Source organism: Sesamum indicum, linkage group LG1, assembly GCF_026168435.1.
Source record: "Sesamum indicum cultivar Baizhima isolate 11 linkage group LG1, ASM2616843v1, whole genome shotgun sequence".
NCBI lineage: Eukaryota > Viridiplantae > Streptophyta > Magnoliopsida > Lamiales > Pedaliaceae > Sesamum > Sesamum indicum.
Window position 1 is genome coordinate 18904005 of NC_142657.1, and position 19489 is coordinate 18923493.

The 19489-nt window shown below is 35.1% G+C and overlaps 2 protein-coding genes across 3 annotated transcripts in view; both read right to left on the bottom strand.

Moving 5' to 3' along the window:
* The window catches only part of LOC105162431 (ARM repeat superfamily protein), a 37656-nt gene extending 30442 nt beyond the window's left edge, over positions 1-7214 (bottom strand). For both annotated transcript variants that reach the window (XM_011080437.3, XM_011080436.3), the window contains exons 1-4: positions 6922-7214; positions 6563-6748; positions 3557-3646; positions 30-103 (exon numbers count right to left, since the gene is read on the bottom strand). In XM_011080437.3, coding sequence (XP_011078739.2) covers positions 30-103; positions 3557-3646; positions 6563-6748; positions 6922-7029 — 458 coding nt within the window. In that variant the 5' untranslated portion in view covers positions 7030-7214. The remainder of the gene's footprint in view (positions 1-29; positions 104-3556; positions 3647-6562; positions 6749-6921) is intronic.
* Positions 7215-8568: 1354 nt separating this feature from the next.
* ZDS (zeta-carotene desaturase) lies at positions 8569-16693 on the bottom strand. Its single transcript, XM_011080435.3, has 14 exons — positions 16338-16693; positions 15979-16103; positions 15544-15678; positions 14543-14615; positions 14334-14407; positions 13498-13602; positions 12422-12666; positions 12230-12317; positions 11434-11476; positions 11189-11345; positions 10953-11081; positions 10722-10794; positions 9440-9604; positions 8569-9042 (listed from the first exon to the last, which is right to left on the bottom strand). The coding sequence occupies exons 1-14, from the start codon at positions 16513-16515 to the stop codon at positions 8896-8898; spliced, it is 1737 nt and encodes a 578-aa protein (XP_011078737.2). The 5' UTR covers positions 16516-16693; the 3' UTR covers positions 8569-8895.
* Between the last annotated feature and the right edge of the window lie 2796 nt (positions 16694-19489).

Sequence of the window (19489 nt, forward strand, 5' to 3'; positions counted from 1 at the left end):
TGCATAAATATGATGCCAAAGCTACTTACTTCCTCACACTGTCAGATGACCTATTGTTTTCAAGGAGTCGGAGACAGATACCGAGCGCATGAGCCATGTTCTCCTGCCAATAAAGTCAAGTCAAAACAATGCACTAAATCAGACATATCCATAAACCCATGCTAACTAGTTTCCCATTAAAACATAATGTCCATATTGACTAAACTGAATGAGCTATTTGTGTTCTCAACAAAAATAGGCTCTTTTAGAAGTAAAAGCTCATGACAAAGGAAAATAAATTTTTAAGCCCACCAAATTAATAGATCACTGTAATCTAACACGTCCATTATTGGACAACAAGAAAAGTCAGTTAATGCAAAAAAATAATAGCAAATTCAAAATACATCAAAGACAAGATGCAATACCCCATCAGTCAAGCCGAGTGACCGGAGTCTGCTCAAAACACACTCACCTTGGTATTATACAATATTTCCTCAAAGCTTGAACATGTTCAAGTCTTTTAGCACAAAAATCGGGCTTGGTTTAGAAACTAAAGCGAGTTCAAGCCAAGCTCAAGCATATTCAAAGTTGTTTTGTGTTTTCAGATTTTTAGTACAACCACTAATTAACAATGTAAAAAGAAAGAAAAATATGCTTGTGTATTTTATTGAATTACCCAACCTCTATATAGGATGGGGATTTTGAGATAACTAGAAATAAATCATCTACTTATCCAAAGAGATAGAAGAAGATATACACAAATAATGCTAACACAAATCTTAAAGCTCCCCGTCAAGCTGGAGCATGATATCAATCATGTCCAGCTTGTGAGACAAGCCCCTGAACAACTTTGCTCCTAAAGCTTTTGTAAAAAGATCTGCTCTCAGTACAAATTGTCTGATTCATAACCGCCTCATGGACAAAATAACAATCAACTTCAATGTGCTTCTTTCTCTCATGAAAACGGATTACAAGCAACGTGAATGGTTGTTTGATTGTCACAATATATAGGCACAAGGTCGTTATTTGAGAAACCCAACTCTCCCAACAAATTTTTAACCAAAAAATTTAACTAGTAGCGTGAGCCATCGCAGTCTACTCACTTCTGCACTCGATCTTTCTATGTAGTGTGTTTCTTGCTGCTCCAAGTTACAAGATCTCCCCCAACATAGATGCAATATCCAATATCCGGAACTAGATTTCATGTCATCTTCAGACCCAACATAGTCCGCATCCATGTCGTTCTAACAACAAGCCTTTACCAAGAGCCCCATTTATGTAATCCTAGAAGCAGTTTCCCAGTAAATAACTCGTGGTTATCCACAAACTGACTTACTCAACTTTACTAGAATCGTTTGTATTGGTCTTATCTTCCAAATAGTCACTATCATCTTTCCATAAGTAAATCCATAGGTGTGTCCACACGCTCAGTGCCAAGCAAACTAGCTTTGTGAAAGAGTTCACAAAGCATACTTCCTTTGGGACAGAGCTATCCCATTTTTGCTATGAGCAACTTCAATGCCCAAGAAGTATCTTGGTTGTCCCAAATCTTTAGTGACAAAGTGTGCTCGTTAGTATGCCTTGGTGTCTTCTATGCCTCCACTATCAGTCCCATTAATCACAATGTGGTAAACATACACTACTAGAATAACCATACCTGACTCTCTCAGTCGCTCTTTAGTACAAAAAGATGACCTGCATGGAGAAACTAAATTTTTCAAACCAAGCTTTACAACTTTGCTTAAGGCCATAAATTGCCTTCTTCAATTTGCACAAGAGGTAGCCTCCCACCCCCCTTTTCCTTTTCCTACAGAACTTGCTCTGGTACCATGTACAAAGGAAGAAAAATATGTTTGTGTATTTTATTAACTGCCTCATGGGAATTTTTTAGATAACTACAAATAAATCATCTACTTATCTCTAATAGATAGAAGAAGATATACACAAATCTCAACAAACATTCAACTATTATTTTTATAAATCTATATATGCATATTTTAGTTTATAAAAGTTTACAAGTTTCAAATATCCATACTTTTATTATACACTAATAAAAAGTATACTTATATATACCATTATTTAGTATAAAGTAAATTTGTGTATTACATGAAAGTATATATGAAATAAACACATTTTTTATGTGTGTAATTATGCATCATATAAATATATATACATACAATTGACAAAAGATATAAGTGCTATTAAAGGGACCGAGTCCACATAGAGCCAAGCTCCAAAATACCAACACCTGAGATCCATCTAGAGCCGTGATTGTAGCTTTAAAACTCGTCCCAAATGGGGCGAGTCTAGTTTCATTGCCATCCCTACCTCACACTCAGTTGCTTGAACTAACCCGAACCCATTGACACCCCTACCTCGTGCACTTGGTTGCATTTTAGTTCAAGCTTTGACCCTGTGCTCGGGCTCAGCCTTGTTTGACGTTGTACAAAGCATAATTTGATAAGAATCAAGTCGAGCTCGAAGCCTCAAGCCAGCTTGGGCTCATTGAAAATTCTAGCAATAGCATGGCTACCATGTCACACGAGGCAAATGAAAGAAGTAATATGTTTTTCAATACCTTATTTGTATAATTTTGTGTTTGCTAGGCATGCATTGTTAGTTTAGCTTATATAGCAAGACACAAGCAATAAACATGCATGCTTAAACACCATGCCAGCTTAGGTCCACCAAGCACCATACTATTGTACATTAATTCTTAATTAATCTTATTTTGTTACATAGATGTAAAACATCATAAGAATGACATGCAGTTTTCTCTGAACCCATGAATATATTTAATATTGCATTTCTAACCATGCCTTTGCCTATGGACTATTAAACAATATAAGGTTCCATATAATCCTTTGAATATGGAGTATCAAAAAACATAAGATTATAAAATCCAAACAAAAGTACTGTGAACTTAATTTGGAAGCAAGCACACATGTTTTCATCCAAAGTAACCCAAATTGTATAGTCTGGTAGCTATAGATGACTACTGGAACTTAATATTTCCCATCACCTATAGATGACTACTTTATTAGGAGTTACAAGAATAAAGGTGCATATGTGAAAAAATGATATCAAAGCAGTCCAAACTCCAAAGAGAAAAAGAGAACTAGCAATTAAGCATGGATTTCAGTCTTTTGCCAAAATATAACCTAATAATATAGTGTTACCATCTCATACTCCATACAAGAAAATGTTCAATATTTCTGGTTAACCTCTGTATCAAAGAATCAGTTTACTAGCATGTGTGGTACTTTTTTTCCATAAACATTAAATCAGGGACAAAACTTAATAATTGGCATATTGAAATACAAGAAGAGGCAATTTCTCTATGTCTCATAAGAAGGGATTCACAACCATATCAACCAAATTTAACACGGAAGTCCAATAACAATCTTAATAAATTTCATCCTAAACTTCCAGGTAAGAAATTTCTGCTAAAGATACTACATCAAGGTATTCCCATTATGGGCTGTGTCCACCAATATCATTCATAAGAATACATGGGATAGTTAAACTAACATGGAATATGTAAATCAATAACAAAGAATCATAGATTTAATATTACCTCATTATCAGGTCGTAGACGGGATTGAAATATTACGAGTATAGTTTGCAAGGTCTTGAGTTGAATGCTCTCATCTGCCATCTCACCATGCTGGAAAAGGAGAAAAGGGGGAAATGAGGGAATGTAAGATAGCAATATTTAGAAGCACACCGTCCATTTAAACGACAAGGAAAAACTAATAAAAAATGACTACTGAAAACATCCCGATGAAAGAACAAAAAAATGGTAAATGAACAAGAAAAATCTCTATTTTATTAGAACTAAAACAAGAACAATACTCAGTATTGGAAAACAATGCTGCACAATGGAGGGGTTCTCTCTTAGGCTAAAAACCTTGACCAGCATCTATATGATAATTTCGTTTTAAAATTTATCTACCATATCTCCATTGGTTGTCAGGGAGGGGAAATCAGAGCTGTCAAAGATCATATAATGAGGATAAAAATGGAAGAATTAGGATGAAATTAACTTATTTAATAGAGGCATCAAACAGAACCAGTTCAAAAGTTTGGATGAAAATTACCTTATTTAGTAGAGGCAACAACTATAAACAGTTCACATTTGATACACCATATAGCACGTCACAAGTACATATGCGTACATATTCCATTTGTAAATATTTTAGCATATTTGATTGGGTGGGGGCCAATTGAGGAGAGGAACTTAAAGACTCTGAAGATTATGAGGATAAAAACTGAAAGTTCACTTAAAAGTGATCTAGTCTAATTAACCAACAGTTATAAGCAGTTAGGATTCATAACACCAATTAGCTTCTTGCAAGCACATATGAATAGGAATATACAAAGAAATGTGCTTAACATGAGTAGACATTATGTTTTAGAAGTTATCTAGCATACTTGTTTAGGTGGGGGTAGGTTGGAAGGGTAACTCAAAGATCTAACAGATCTTGATGAGAATAGAAGTACCAATATCATGATGAAATGTTTTTATTTAATAGAGGCAACAGCTATAAACAATTCACATTTCGAAACACCATTTAGCATGTTCAAGCACATATGACAACGTATATATATCATGGAAATATGCTTTACATGTTCAAAAGATAGTGTTCAATCCAATACTTGTACCAAGCTTGCATCTATTGTGTCTTAACAGCATTTCCAAATTCTCCCAGCATATACAGTAAGATTCCCTGACGGGAAGAGGTAAGCTTGGACCACATTGTGTAGTAGCTAATAATGTTCAAAAGACAGTGTTCCACTCATAATAGTTATACGCATATATTACCCACTTCTCGAGCAGTAATTGTTCTATTTGGCTAAAACAAGAAAGAACCATAAATATTTTCTGTTACTAAAACCACAAACTTCATTGCCAACCCTCCCGCACGACAACACCACTGCCAAATACATATTTTCATGTAGAGTAAAAATGATTTTATGTTAAGATAAAGAAAGATTACAAGGAAGAACTAGAATAAATAACATAAAAAAAAAGAAAAAGGCTTGACAATCTCTGTAGAGGTCCACTAAAAGTATAATGTTTAACAAACCTAGTGCTTTGTGCCAACGAGTATCAACTTGTATGGCTTTTGTGAAAGAGCGACTATTAATTAAGTACTAATCTCCAAAATTATATGCATTTCCTTTTTGATTAAATATACTAAGTCACAGGGACACAGAAAAAAGAAAAGGAAAGAAACCAGATGAGTCCAATAATATCTTATCTATGTGCTTCCTCACATCCTCTAAACCACATAAAAAAGATAAGACTGTAGAACCTGATCATCTCTCCAGTAAATCAAAAGAAGCCCCTTTATGAAAGGACAACACAAAGATCAGCAAAACATAGTGGTGCATCATCTGTCAGATATCCTCTTATAGCTTACATTTGCTCCATTATCTATTCCATATACAATCCACCAGCAAAAAAATATTGTACACCTGAGACTTTGTTTCTGAAGGACTAGATAAGAGGCAGCTGAACATCAATGCTGTCATACTTGCTCTTGGTGTGGAGTTAGATTCTCTAGGGAACCTCAACAACTACTTCCCCGTTAAGGCAATATTTTCTAGCCAAACCCTATTACACGCACTCCCAAAGTCTACTTCAAAACTACAGCTTTCTATTTTTTGACTTTGGCAACATCTTACGTAGTGATAGCCCTTTGAGCATGGGAATGATGTTATCTAATATTTTCTGCAACCCCAACGATAGAATCATCTTTAAAATCTTACAAACAAAATTCTTTCCAGCTTATAGGATCAGAATCTTCACCCTTAATTTAATTATTCTTGCTAGTGATTGAAGTTGTAAAAGTAGAATCAACACTTTATGCTAGAACCCATCTGGAAAAAATTAGCAAGCATATCCACAAGGTTTTTCCGTAAAGCTACCCAATCAAGAAGGCTTGGAGATAATCTCCTGCTCATCCAAAGGCCTCTGTGACCACAAACATTGATCACTAGCAACTGAATAATAAAGAATAACTGATTTGCAAGTGCTAATCAGATAACAAGGAAACTTGCAGTATTATTAAACATAGGAAACAGTATAATTCCTTGAGTAACACAGTGATGTAAACTTCATTGCTAATTTCCGGCATCAGTATTAGCAACATTGAATCTAATGGCAAATATGCAATGAAATTGTCTATCTAGCTGACAATCAAAGTAACAGAAATTAGAGACCAAAAATGAGATAGATAAAGCACAGATTTGATGTGGGTGACAAAAGACTTAAAAAAACAGGGGAAACCTGAAATGTAATATAAAGGCTAGACAACAATAAGAAACTACAATAAGGGTCATTAAGGAACAGTGGGCCAAAAGCAATCCTGAGCTGCATCTAACTTCAACTTAGAGGTCAAAATTTTTCTCTCTTTGGGCATGGGGACGTGCTTTATATAAGCCACTAATAACGCCATGGTGCCTTCATGTTGACCAAAAAGCATCAGGTACAGCATATGGCACTTCAAGTAACATCGAGTTCCAAACATGTTTGGTATTCAAGTGTGCAGATAAGTGCATTTAACTTCTCACTTACTTCCTTGAGAGTGAAAAGGATTTCCTTCAAAGCAGAAGGGGCAATGGCATCGTGAGAAATGAGCTTTTGCAGACATGACAGACCAATCACACTTAGCTTAACATTTTTAACTTCACAAGCCATCAAAAATATCCTCAAAATATCCTCATTGTGGGCAATCTCATCCGGGCTGGCCATCGATCTCAGCTGAATTTTCAAATAAAGTTACTCGTCAGTTAAAATTATAAAGCTCGAACCCCAGTGTTCACTTTTGGGGTCAAACTTATCATGCCGCAGGCAGCACCCACTGATCATCAAAAGATTAGAAAAATGACGAAGCTAAAATCAATCGAAGACAACAACAAGAGAGAGAGATGGACCTTCAAGATTGCATGTTCAGCGGCGTCTTTGACGGAGGGATAACGGCGGCGAGCCTCCGCCGAAAGAGCCCTTAGATCAGACTCTAGAACCGTCATGAAGGCCGCCATCTCCAAATTGCTACCACAGCGAGTTCTTCGTCTTCTCTATTTCTACCCCCCCTTCGCAGTATGTATGGGATCCGCAGACCACCTTCAGTTTCTGTAACTTTGGGAGAAAGAGAGACTGAGACGACAGATCTGCATCTGCTGCTGTGCCCTGTTCGTTTGACAACAATGGAGAACACGTGCGCCCCACGTGAGACTACACACATTCATATACACAAATATTACAGATGTTTTTTATACCTCTACTACTCAATTACACATCTTCTATTAAATTTGTACATAAAAATTCATTCTTGCAATTTCATGTGTACAGTTTCCATTAAGGCTTCATTTATTTTGTAAGGTTGGATCCCATATTTCACATTATTCACACCAATATATTTGATGGGATTACCCTTATTACATGCTAAAAGAACAAAAAAGTCCCTTCATTAAGATAAAATGGATATTACATCAGGATCTGCGTGTAAGGTCATGGATCGGGTTGCCGGGCCCGTCCAACACTTTTAACCTGTAGACCGACCTGAGAAGGCAGGAAGAATTGTGCACTGCTTCATTAAGACTGAGAGATTCCCAAATTGCTACACGTGACCCTATCGACAGTATCAAATTGGACCCTATAAATACTCAAATACAATTCACTTGAGGTAACTAGCATTAACTATTTTTTACCGTTCACCTTCTAATCGCATATTTCTATCTCGATCCAAACTAACTTGAGCGTCAAAGAGTTTTAATCGGGAACGACCCTAACGATCCTAACGTAAGTGTTTCAATCCTTAGGACCCATCACCGATTTGGGGTGATTATATGACCAAATCTAAGGTTGTTCCATGAGGTCGCATATTCAAGCCGCATCAATATTACTTACTTCAAAATGAGTCAATCAATTAAAAATATATAAAAAATTGGATTGTAACTTAAAAAAAACCTTAATTAGAACCCAATTTGTTCCAACCCAAGGGTGTTAGATAAATTTTTGACCCTATGTTTGTCATCAATATTTTATAATTATTTACTTGTTTGTCTTTTAATATTACATAAATAACTAAAAAAAAAATCATCAGTCACGACTTAACACATTTGACACATTTCAGCACACTCCTGCATTTGCTCGTACGTGCAAATATTTATGTCATGCAAACAAGTAAAAGTTGTTCTCCATATTAACAACATTCATCCTTTACAACATTTTTTTACCTTTATATTAAATTTTTGAAAACTACAACTCGAGAGGATTTTTGGCTGAACATATAAACTTTCTAAAAATATCTTATAAAATATTACATAGTGTTTGATAATTATTTTTTATTTAAAAAAAACTTATAAAATCAAAAAATAAGATGGTGAGGTGCTTATAAACTAGTATATAAACAAATAAGGAATTCCGATATTAACAAATTCCTTCATTTTTTGTTAATATTAATTACAAAAGTATCAATATTAATATTTTATAAGTTTTATAATTTTATTTTATCCAAGTATTATTTTATAAGCTTCATGTTGTAAGATATAAGAGCTTAACCAAACACACTCTCAAGATAAAGTAAACTTTTCTGTAAGGACATAACCAGGGAAATTGCTTCAATTTTCAAAAGAGTAACTTAAAACCATAAATTACACGAGGCTGATTCTTTGGTTCCGATTAATCAGTAGTATGAACAATTATTCAGAGCAGATACTTGCAGAAACTTTTGGCCTTTGGGGATCTTCAATGGAAGTATACATAACCTCAGCCCACATGCTGGCTTTCTACCTCAACTACATTAGATCAACTTCCTTGGCGCCCCCTCGACAAACCGCATGGAACCGTATCCTGCACGTATTGATAAAGCCTTGCTGAATTTGTGTTATATATCGGACAAAGGGTCAGCTCATAGCTGCTCCTGCTGTTTGTTTCAGTTCAGTGACAGTAAGAGCTTTTCGTAATGCGACTAAATCTTCTCCTGCATCGCATATGTAGGCAGAAGCTTGCCTGCCAGACAGAGTTGCTCCTTCCATGCTGTCTATGTAATCCTGGTAAAAACAGAACATTTGATAGTTATAAACCAACACAGCACATATTCCTTGACAAGGTTGTACACTACTTCTATCCACGTTCCACCAAATGATGCTAATTGACCTGTTGAAGAAAAGTTGAATGATGGGATGCAAAATCTTTCGAATGACGCAACAATCGAAGTTAATACCCAAAACTCACAGCAACCAGTGAGTGTAGCTGGTATTGTATCACATATAAGAATAATGGGCCCCTCTCGTGCAATTGTATTTCATCTTTTATATGTGACTCAATATAGTAAGCAATAAGATGGTAGCTTCAGGATTAAAATGCTCGACATAGTTGTGTAAGATTGATCATATACCATGGGTATAACTGTAGAACTTTTCTAATAATAATCAAACACATTATCACCTGTTTAGTGTAAGAGCCGGCGAGGAAGAAGTTCTTCACTGGCGTCTTCTGGTCGGGTCTGAATGGATCTTTACCAGGTCCTTCACGATATAAAGACTGTCCAATTTTGACAACTGAGGACCATGTAACTTCCAAACCTTGGGAAGATGGAAACAGATCCAAAACCTGATATCAAGAACTCATAGTTAGCAAGACAAAGTTAGATTTGACAATGAGAAATGAGCAGACCTCCCAAACCACCCTGGCCCAGCCTTAGCTTCAGCACCAACCCCAAAAGGTAATAATAAGCTTGTAAATTTTCTCAGGTGTTGTAATATTAAATCCAACCACATAAAACAATAGGAGTTGAAAAATAAACAACTTTCTGTAACTAGCTTCAATAGCTGACAGAAACTCAACTCCACAAATGATAGACCAATATGAGTGGAGTAATGTTACCCTCCAAAACTTAATTGTCAATGCATCCCTATATCAAATTAATCCTCACTCTATAATTTCTTGTTACCACGATCATCAATAGTTTATAATTTCTACCGCAATCTTGTTCCACCTCGTCAGTTCCCCTCAACACCTGCTGCCCACACCAACCTTCCTACCGCACCACCTGCTCCCTCGTATCCATTGCCCCCTACCAACATGCATCCTCCATCTGCCGCAATTCCTCTAACCACCCTCCAGTCCACCAGCCTTAGCACCCACTGTGGGAGATCCATGACCAGCATAGCCAAATAGTATCATACAAAGATTTGAGTTGTGAGGATTTCATTTTTTCTTCTTGTCTCTTGCAGGCATTGGCTTCTAAGTGGCTCTAGTGTCCCTACACAAGGGTTATCGAGATGTCCATACAAGACGGACCAATTCCTTTCCTTCTTTCAATTCCAATCAATGTTCCATGTGTTCCCATCCCCATCAACCTGTCATGGAATTCCCTAAACTCTACTTTCAGCTTCGCTTGCTGGGCACATTGCTTGTGTCACTCCTCTAGTTGCTATGGGTCAAGTGGTTGCACCAATAAAATTCCTCAAAACGTTTTGCAATTTTGTGGCCTAGACTTATTCATTCCTTCATTTCCATCCACCCATTCTCCATACCATGGAATATATGGAACCTGAGTGCATGAAAGAGTCCATGGCTACATGAACTCAATCACACAGAGGCAAGAGAGTTAACAGTTTGAGGAGAAGGCCCAGGGCAAAGGAGATGGGGTTTTGATTTTTAAAGTTTAGACTACTATGCTTCAGAGATTCTCTGAAGAGCTAATGAATTGCCAAGAATCACCAACCTGCTTTGAAACTCTCTCTACAATTTCTTCATTTGGGAGAGGCATGTAAGGGTCCCCGGGTGTAAGTACACATCTGTAAGACCACCAAATAACAAGGTTTGAGCAGAAAACAACCACAACAAAATAGACTGCTTATATTAGCCTGTACCTCACAATCACAGGAATTGTTAGTGGTCTTTCCTATATAAACAAAAAATGGATGTAACATAAAAATTTTGAAATGTTTCTTACTGAAGCAAAGAGCCTTGGCCTTCAAGATAATAATCTTCAGGGGATGTGAGTGCAAGGTCTGCAAAGCATGAAAAATCTGCATCTGGAGTGTAAAGGAGATTATCCAACCCAGCAGCTTGCCTCAATTGCCTGACCATCTCAGAGTAACAAATTTTAAGTGCAAAGCTCAAGTTGCTTGAACTAAATATTGAAACTACTGCCAATAAAGTTTTAACTATGATAAAAGTTGGCAGTACCGTGCACGTTCCAAGTCCCTTAACTCAGTAACCCAGCCATTATATCGCAGCTGCACTGTGACAACAGGCACGCCAACCAGTTTATAGATGTTATCAAAGAATTCAGATTCCCTCCAATTCTGCGGTAGTAATCTTTTAATTCCAGGGACATCACATGCTGCAATCACATATAAATTTTCTATAACCTCGAGTTCACCCCACTGGAGAGTAGAAGAGAAAATATTCAGCTAAGATTATATACAAACCTGCCACATATGCATCAGCCTGCACAATTTTTTTTTGAGTAGCCTGAACAAAGCGGTAGAGTCATTAGTCCTCATGCCTGGACAAAAACTATCATAGACACTCACACCAACAGAAATATATGAATCAGCCTACATAGTAACAGTTTTTCAGTCACTGCCTGTCTGTCCAATTTTAGCCTTTCAATTTAAAGCGTCTGCAATTGTCATGCAATTCACTATCAATTTGAATGGCAAAAATTGTGGTTTTCTCATAATCTGATTGTTTAAATACTAATAAAGACATATCCTGAAATCCAGAAAGCAATAATCTATGTTATGATATTTCTCTTATTTTCATTTTCCTAACACAGGAGAATCAGAGAAAGATCCTTGTCGAATCTACTAATGGAATGACACTAACAGAGATAACAAATATAATGTCAGTTCTCTGCCAATAGTGCTTTCTTCTTGGATCAATACATTTACAATTCATGAAGAGAAATATCCATAGGATTGTCTATGCATCTGTGAAAATAATAAGTTGTCTTCAAACAGCAATACATATTAACATTGGGGGGGCTAAATTTACATGGAGGAATCAACTGAGGGTAAAACCTTAAAGATTTGGGAGTTCCTCAATCTTAAATGACGTAGATGGAATTGTTTCCTTCAAAACCAATTGCAGTATGAAAATGGAGGATGCTAAGAATTCAGATAGTACACTGCCGAATCAAAAGGGCTGAGTTGGAAGGCCAAGTCACTTAAACATCAATAGCAGAAGGTAAATATTGAAAGAGTTTAAATAAGGATCATCTACCTTGGACATGGCAAGCCCTTTTACATATATGTCTCCATCAGAAGATCTATCATAAAGAATTTCTCTGCATCCCCACCTTAAATGGAACCTGCACAAACAAAGAGTTAAGGACAGAGTCAAAATTAATTGATACACCAAATAAAGAATCAACAACACTTGCAGATAAAGTTTCTTCATATATTTCAGTTGTACCTGCCTCCCCTGTCCATGATATACTTTCTGATGGGACCACTCAAATAAACATCTGGAGAACCTTTAAGCATACGTAGAAGGGAAGCTTCGGTCTTAGTAGCAAAAAGTGTAAATATTGTGAGCATACAGCGAGCGCTAATATTGTCACAGTCAATGAATCCTAGTGCATAAGCAACAGGATCCCACAGCCTCTGGATACTTGTTCGAGTCCCTCCTCTGGACAAGAACCAGTCAGAGAAGCTTACCTGCTTGCAAAGACATAGCCAAGTTAACAATGGAAATGAAAAGTAAATAAATAAAATATAAATCAAAAGATAAAAGTGCATGCTCTTTTGATTGTAAATGCATGGTCCAACCTTTTTATGTCACATAATATGTGGACCAAAGAAGTAGCTCAAATGTTAAATACATAATATCTTAAAGGCAGAGGATCAAGGCTCTCTGATCATATTTTTATTTTTCTGTTACACTAGCATATATGAAGCAACATCTATGAGATGAAAAAGCAGAAGCTTTGATAGGAGGCAGAGAGACCTGGTAAAAGAGAAGGCTCTGCAATGAATCTACTGAAGAAACACAAACTATTGGTCCCAATATAAGGTAACAGCGGAATGTGGTAGTGAAATTGTGCAGCATGAAGAAAACAAGAAGGAAAAAGGAAAATGAAATGCAAGGACAATTTTTCGGATGATTGGATTCTGGGCAGCTGTAGTAATGAGTGCAGAGTTGTGGCATTTAGCATACAGTTTTTTCTCATATTCAAATTAGGTAAGCAGAGCCGTCCCACTTAATCAGTGTGGACAAAAAATAGCATAAAAGGATATCTAAAACTTTTGAATCCCAGACCTAATATTGAAACTGCAACAAATGGAGACAGGAGCTGATTAATGTGCAATGTGGCCAACACTGAATATATCATTTTTACTTTATGTATGCTGTTACACATGCACTAAGGCTGTCTTGACGCTCTCTTTTTGGAACATCTGAATTGCAGTACAGCCAACTTCTGTGGCTTAGCACATGAAACTGAGAGGAAAGAAAAAAAGATGGAACTAGATGATGAGAGGGGTACCCACACTATCAAGATCTCTTACATCCCCCATTGCGCCATCTGGATCAACAAGAGCCCTTACAACTGGACTAAGGGCAAGAGCAACAGCATTTCTTGCTATATCATAAGTCTGCGAAATTATAGCAATCAGAACATTTAGGAAATTCCACCCAATAAGTAGGTTTAGACAGTTTTGTTTCATTCTTTCTTCTTCTCTTCAACTTGTTTAAACAATACTAATAAAGTGAACGCGTAACGCTTCTCTATTATCTGATGTATAAAGAAAGCACAAATTAGAGTTATGAAAATACACTAGTGTGGTAATTCTGCACAAAAATTAGGAACACATGACCTGATGTGACATTGTGAACTTGACAGCGATAGTGGAAGATAAACAATTAGAACAAAGAGGGCCAAAAAGCAGTAACACCATATTTCTCAGGCTGGATTAGAAAGCGGAGTAAGAAACAGGGCAGGATAAACAAAAGGTAGCTTTCTGGCTCTAACCCCATTGTTCTCAGGCTGGATAGAAAGGGTAGGGGTAGGGAAAAGCAATAACTAATTATTAAGACCAGTTTCAAACTGAAGTGAAGGAGGTAGGGAAGTAATTGATAATATAAAATGGTTATGGACTAAAAAGAAACATATGACTCGTGCCTTGGAAAAGGTACGTCTGAAATTCGATGACTGAAGCAGTAGAGGTGAATCTACACATTACAGCACATGGAGATTCAGCTGAATTTCAAATACCTAAGCGTGCATAATGGAAAATTTGCAAGATAGGATATTCTGGGAAAAAACAAGTTCTCTGAATAATCCTGAGTATCATGAAACTGCAGGAACATGCAGAATAGCAAGTACCTTGAGCTGATTTGTCGTCAAAAATGCCCTAATTCCGTGTAGTGGCGCTCCAACTGGGAAACGAAAATTAAGTTCTGCAGATAGATATGGACTTCAATTAGACAAGCAATGTCTAACATTCTTCCCCCTCGAAACTTATTTGTTCCAATGGACAATTGCATTGGAAAAAATGATAGATTATATTTGCATTAAATAAGTATTCATTGTACCTCCGATGTGGCCCCCTTTGTTAACAAAACTATGAGTATGATCCTTCACAATCAGATTTTTATCAGCACCTACCTATGTTAAGTAAATTTAAAAAATAATTAGAGACCATTTAGACTTAATAGGAGTTGATCTAACTACTAATGCAACAAGATGCATAATTATTGACTTCAGTATGCTTATATAATCTGGGCAAACAGATGCGGACTGCAAACACTCGCCATTGCGCTTAAAGCAGCCACTAGACAATGATCTACTTGATGAATCCCATACGAATAAGTCCAAGATAAATTTATTAATGATCTTCCTCCTATGAACCATAATTCAGCAATTTCTGCTGGTAAGCTATAAGGGAGAACCAAAAGAAGTGCACAGATATTATGTTCTAATACCTGCAAGCTAAACAGGAATCTCACAGCACGAATTCCATTAATAACTTCCAGCACTATAAGATACAAGTATGTCTAGTTTTAATATTATTAAGTATTGGCAAGGAACAGTTTCTGAAATGTAAGAGGCACGTTCATGCAAGTGACCTAGTGACCCTGAAGATCAGGCATCGGAGCAGCTATGAAACATAGCAAAAATAACAGCACAACTACAATTCTGCTCTAGTAGAAAGAGAGCCTATAGGAACTTTATCAACTGTACACTATTAGCAATAGGCAGAGGCATTTGCAAAAGTTTATTTTACATTTTCATTTAATATGGTAACTGTTTCTTTCTTATTCTTCAAGATAATTGTCCCCTTCACCTTCAGGATATTCACTCTAACATGAGAAACAGAGGTTACAACTGGATGGATGAGAACAAGCAGCAGATCAGATGTTAAATGGCATTGTCTGCTGTTTTCCACATAATAGAAAAGGCGTATACACGAAAATCTTTACAACAGTCTTTCTGGAGATAGCAGAGTCAAATGTTAGTATCTAACTTAGATTATTTGGCCTGCAAAATTGACAACTCATATGCGAGCCAGCAAGGAAGAAAAAGTTGATTTTACCTTTTTCATCAAGCGAAATAAATTATTATAGCATCCAAAGAAAACATGCAATCCCATCTCAATGTGGTTTCCTTGTTTGTCGACATATGAACCCACTTTTCCACCAACAAAGGATCTTGATTCATATATATCCACCTGCAAATATCAAAGTGTTCCATGTCACGCAAACCTACCAAGAAAATAATCCAATACCTAATTAGAAATAATGAGGAGCGAAACCTCAAGTAAAAAATTTAGCCTCCAGATATATTTATCAATTAAGTTTCAGAAGAGAGAGAGTCAATAAATTACTCCTATGTTCCTGTCAAATTGAGAATAGATGGAAAATGACATAATAACATGAATAACAGATCTGTCAAACTATTATATTTTTTTCCCAACTTCTTGTACTTGTTGGGGGTGGAGTGGAGGAGTAGACAAAGCTGGCGTAAAAACCTCATGGCCTTGATCCAAAAGCTCGACCGCAGTTGACATACCAGCAAGCCCGGCTCCGATGATCGCCACTTTGAGCTTTGGACCCTTGTAATGTTCAGGTTCCGGTGGAAATAAACCTTTTGGAGCTGCAGGGGAGGAATTCATTTTATTCAGAGAAGTAGAAAACTGAAACATGATAGAGAAACATCATAACTGCAGCAACAAAAACAGCAGAAGCACAAAACGAATTCAATCAGGAAAAAAAAAAAAATCCGGAATCATACTAGCAACAAAGCTAAACCACGAAGCTCATCATCAAAAATAAAAACAGAACTCGATGAAGCTCGAAACTGGGGGTTCCCAAAAATCATAAATTTTACCGTTGACTCTCATGTCAGATACGTTAGACTCCAAATCCGAGCGAATACTGAGCCTCCGAGGCCCCTTAAACTGAGAGGAGTAGTGGCGGTTGCAGAATCCGGCAGACCGAATTCGGAAATTTCCATTGGGTGGGAAGCAAAGACAAGCAGCAGTAGTAGGAGTAGCAGCAGCCGCCATGCCCAGAACCTCGTCTTATGTCCGTCTGCAAATTGAGCGTGAGAATCAGGACATGAGCAAGAGAATCAGAGTTGGGTAGTATTAGGCAGAGTGGTATTGGTAGGTAAGTTGATCCTCAGAGTGGAATTTGTCAGCATCTCAATGTCAATCAACTCTACAGCATCTATTGCGCCGTTTGGTGCTAAGTATTTCTACTTGCCAGTTAATGCTGCTGAGTGCTGACATGTTTGTCTAGCTGGTCTTCTAATCATGTTTGACTAATAAATTAACCTTATAGCGTTAACTGTAATCTTTTTTGTTTTTTTATTAAGTTTTATGTTTGGTTTTATTTATGGACATATGTTAAATTAATTTCAATGTACGCTTTTTTGAGTGTTTTGTTGACTATGTTTGTTTTCATTTTCAAGTTATTTTCGGAAAAAGTCAAAACATACTCAATGTTTGCCATCATTCAAAAACACCTTATCAAGGTGTTTTAAAGTGTTTTAGCATAAATACATACATATATATATACACACACATGTACATAAATATATATAAAAAAGACATGATTTGACAATGAATAGTAATTTTTGTCTCCCAAATCACAACATTAAACAAACAATACTTATTTTAAATTATCTTCAAAAACAAATTCAAATATACATACTATCTCTAACACACACTTATTTATCTTTGTTTTTCTCTCTCTATCTCCACAAATCACAACAAAATACTTAGAAAACGAATCCAAACATTAAGGTTGTGTTTTGTGGAGATAGAGAGAGAAAAACAAAGATAAATAAGTGTGTGTTAGAGATAGTATGTATATTTAGATTTATTTTTGAAGATAATTTAAAATAAGTATTGTTTGTTTAATGTTGTGATTTGAGAGACAAAAACTACTATTCATTGTCAAATCATGTATTTTTTATATATATTTATGTATATGTATATATATATGTATGTATTTATACTAAAATAATTAAAAACATCCAGATAAGATATTTTTGAATGACGGCAAACATTTAGTATGTTTTAACTGATTTTAAAGATAATTTATATAAATACCCATCCATATATATAAATATATATAGAAGAGACATGCTTTGACAATGAACAATAGTTTTTTTCTCCCATTAAACAACATTAAACATATCATACTTATTTTATATTATATCTAAAAACAAATCCAAACATACACACTATCTCTAACACATACTTATTTATTTTTATTTTTCTCTTTCTATCTCCACAAAATACACCAAAACAAGTTAAAAGTAAAACCAAACATAATAACAAATTTTGAACCACTTACCAATAACTCCATTAGCAAATTAAAGTGAATCCAGGAGAGGACATTTCAATCACTTTCATGGGCAGAAAGTGGAGGATTTAATTATGTGAACTATAAATGCAGGTAGCCCCATGTCTATCATATTTTATTTTTATGTGCCCATTTTCCAACATTTAGAGCTATAATTATTAGAAAAGGTTTAACTTTTTCGTTCTCGCTCCAAACATAATCACTATGTTTGTTTTCATTTCCAACTTATTTTCGATATAAGTCAAAACATATTCAATATTTGCCATCATTCAAAAACACCTTATTTAGGTGTTTTTAACTGTTTTAGTATAAAAACATACATATATATACACACATATATATATATATATATATAAATATATATAAAAAAGGCATGATTTGACAATGAATAGTAATTTTTGTCTCCCAAAACATAATATTAAATATATAATACTTATTTTAAATTATCTCCAAAAACAAATTCAAACATACATACTATCTCTAACACACACTTATTTATCTTTGTTTCTCTCTCTCTATTTCTACAAAACACAACAAAACACTCAAAAAACGAATCCAAACATTATGAATTAGTTTCATTTTTTATGTGGGATAGGGATAGCTGTAGTAAAAATAAAAAATAAAAAAACATTAATGATGCCTGCACCATTTGTGCAAGAGCTCGGTGCATACAATCTGCGTCTTTATATTATATATTAAGGTTCAAAATTGTAAAAAAATTACTCTGAACGGACAATATCTGGATTGTTCTTCACAAATTACTATCTCCTTAATTATTTAGTCATATTAACAAATTTTACACCCCCTACATTTAAATGATTAGTCACTCATTACATTTTTCATCTATTTAATATAATTAAATATTTAATTTATGCACACATGTCGAGTGTGCACTAATTATTTATATACAAAGTGTTGACCATCCACTTCATTGAATAACAATGGTGGCTCCATTGGGTCAGATGTCTGCCGAGAGATCCGCTTTTTGGTTATCGTTACATTTTCTCAATTGATCAATAAAACTTAATTTAGTTGGCAAATTAATGAGTGTGGCCCCATGATTAAAAATAAAACCTTGAATAATATATTTTAATAATAATTATTGGTTTATTATAATATAGTAGCTATCAATTAATTATATATATTATATTAATAATTATTTTGTTTGAATTATTGATAATAAAAAATTATGTAAATGAGATGATTTATTAAAAAAACAAGAGTAAATTATAACGACTTTTTTTTAGGTTTGACATAATTATGAATATTCCCTTATTGTTTGAAAAAATTATTAATACCCCCCTGATTTTAACGGTCGTTTAACAATTAATCCATTCCATTAGTTTTCATCAGGTTTCCTTCTATTTTTTGTAGTGAACCGACTAAAATGTTCTTGTGAACTAAAAAATATAATTTTATTGACTAATTGGATATTTTTTTTTTATAATTTTTAAATTTTTTCATTCTCTCCGTCTGATTTTTTTTTAATTTTTTATTTTTATTAAAAAAAGAGAAAAATACAATAAGGGTATAATTGACAATTTCATACATTTGTCAAGGATTACATAATTTTATCAAATATTATGGGGTATTTATAATTTTTTAAATAATAAAAAAATATTTATAATTATGTCAAATTTCGTTGAAGATCGTTGTAATTTACTTATA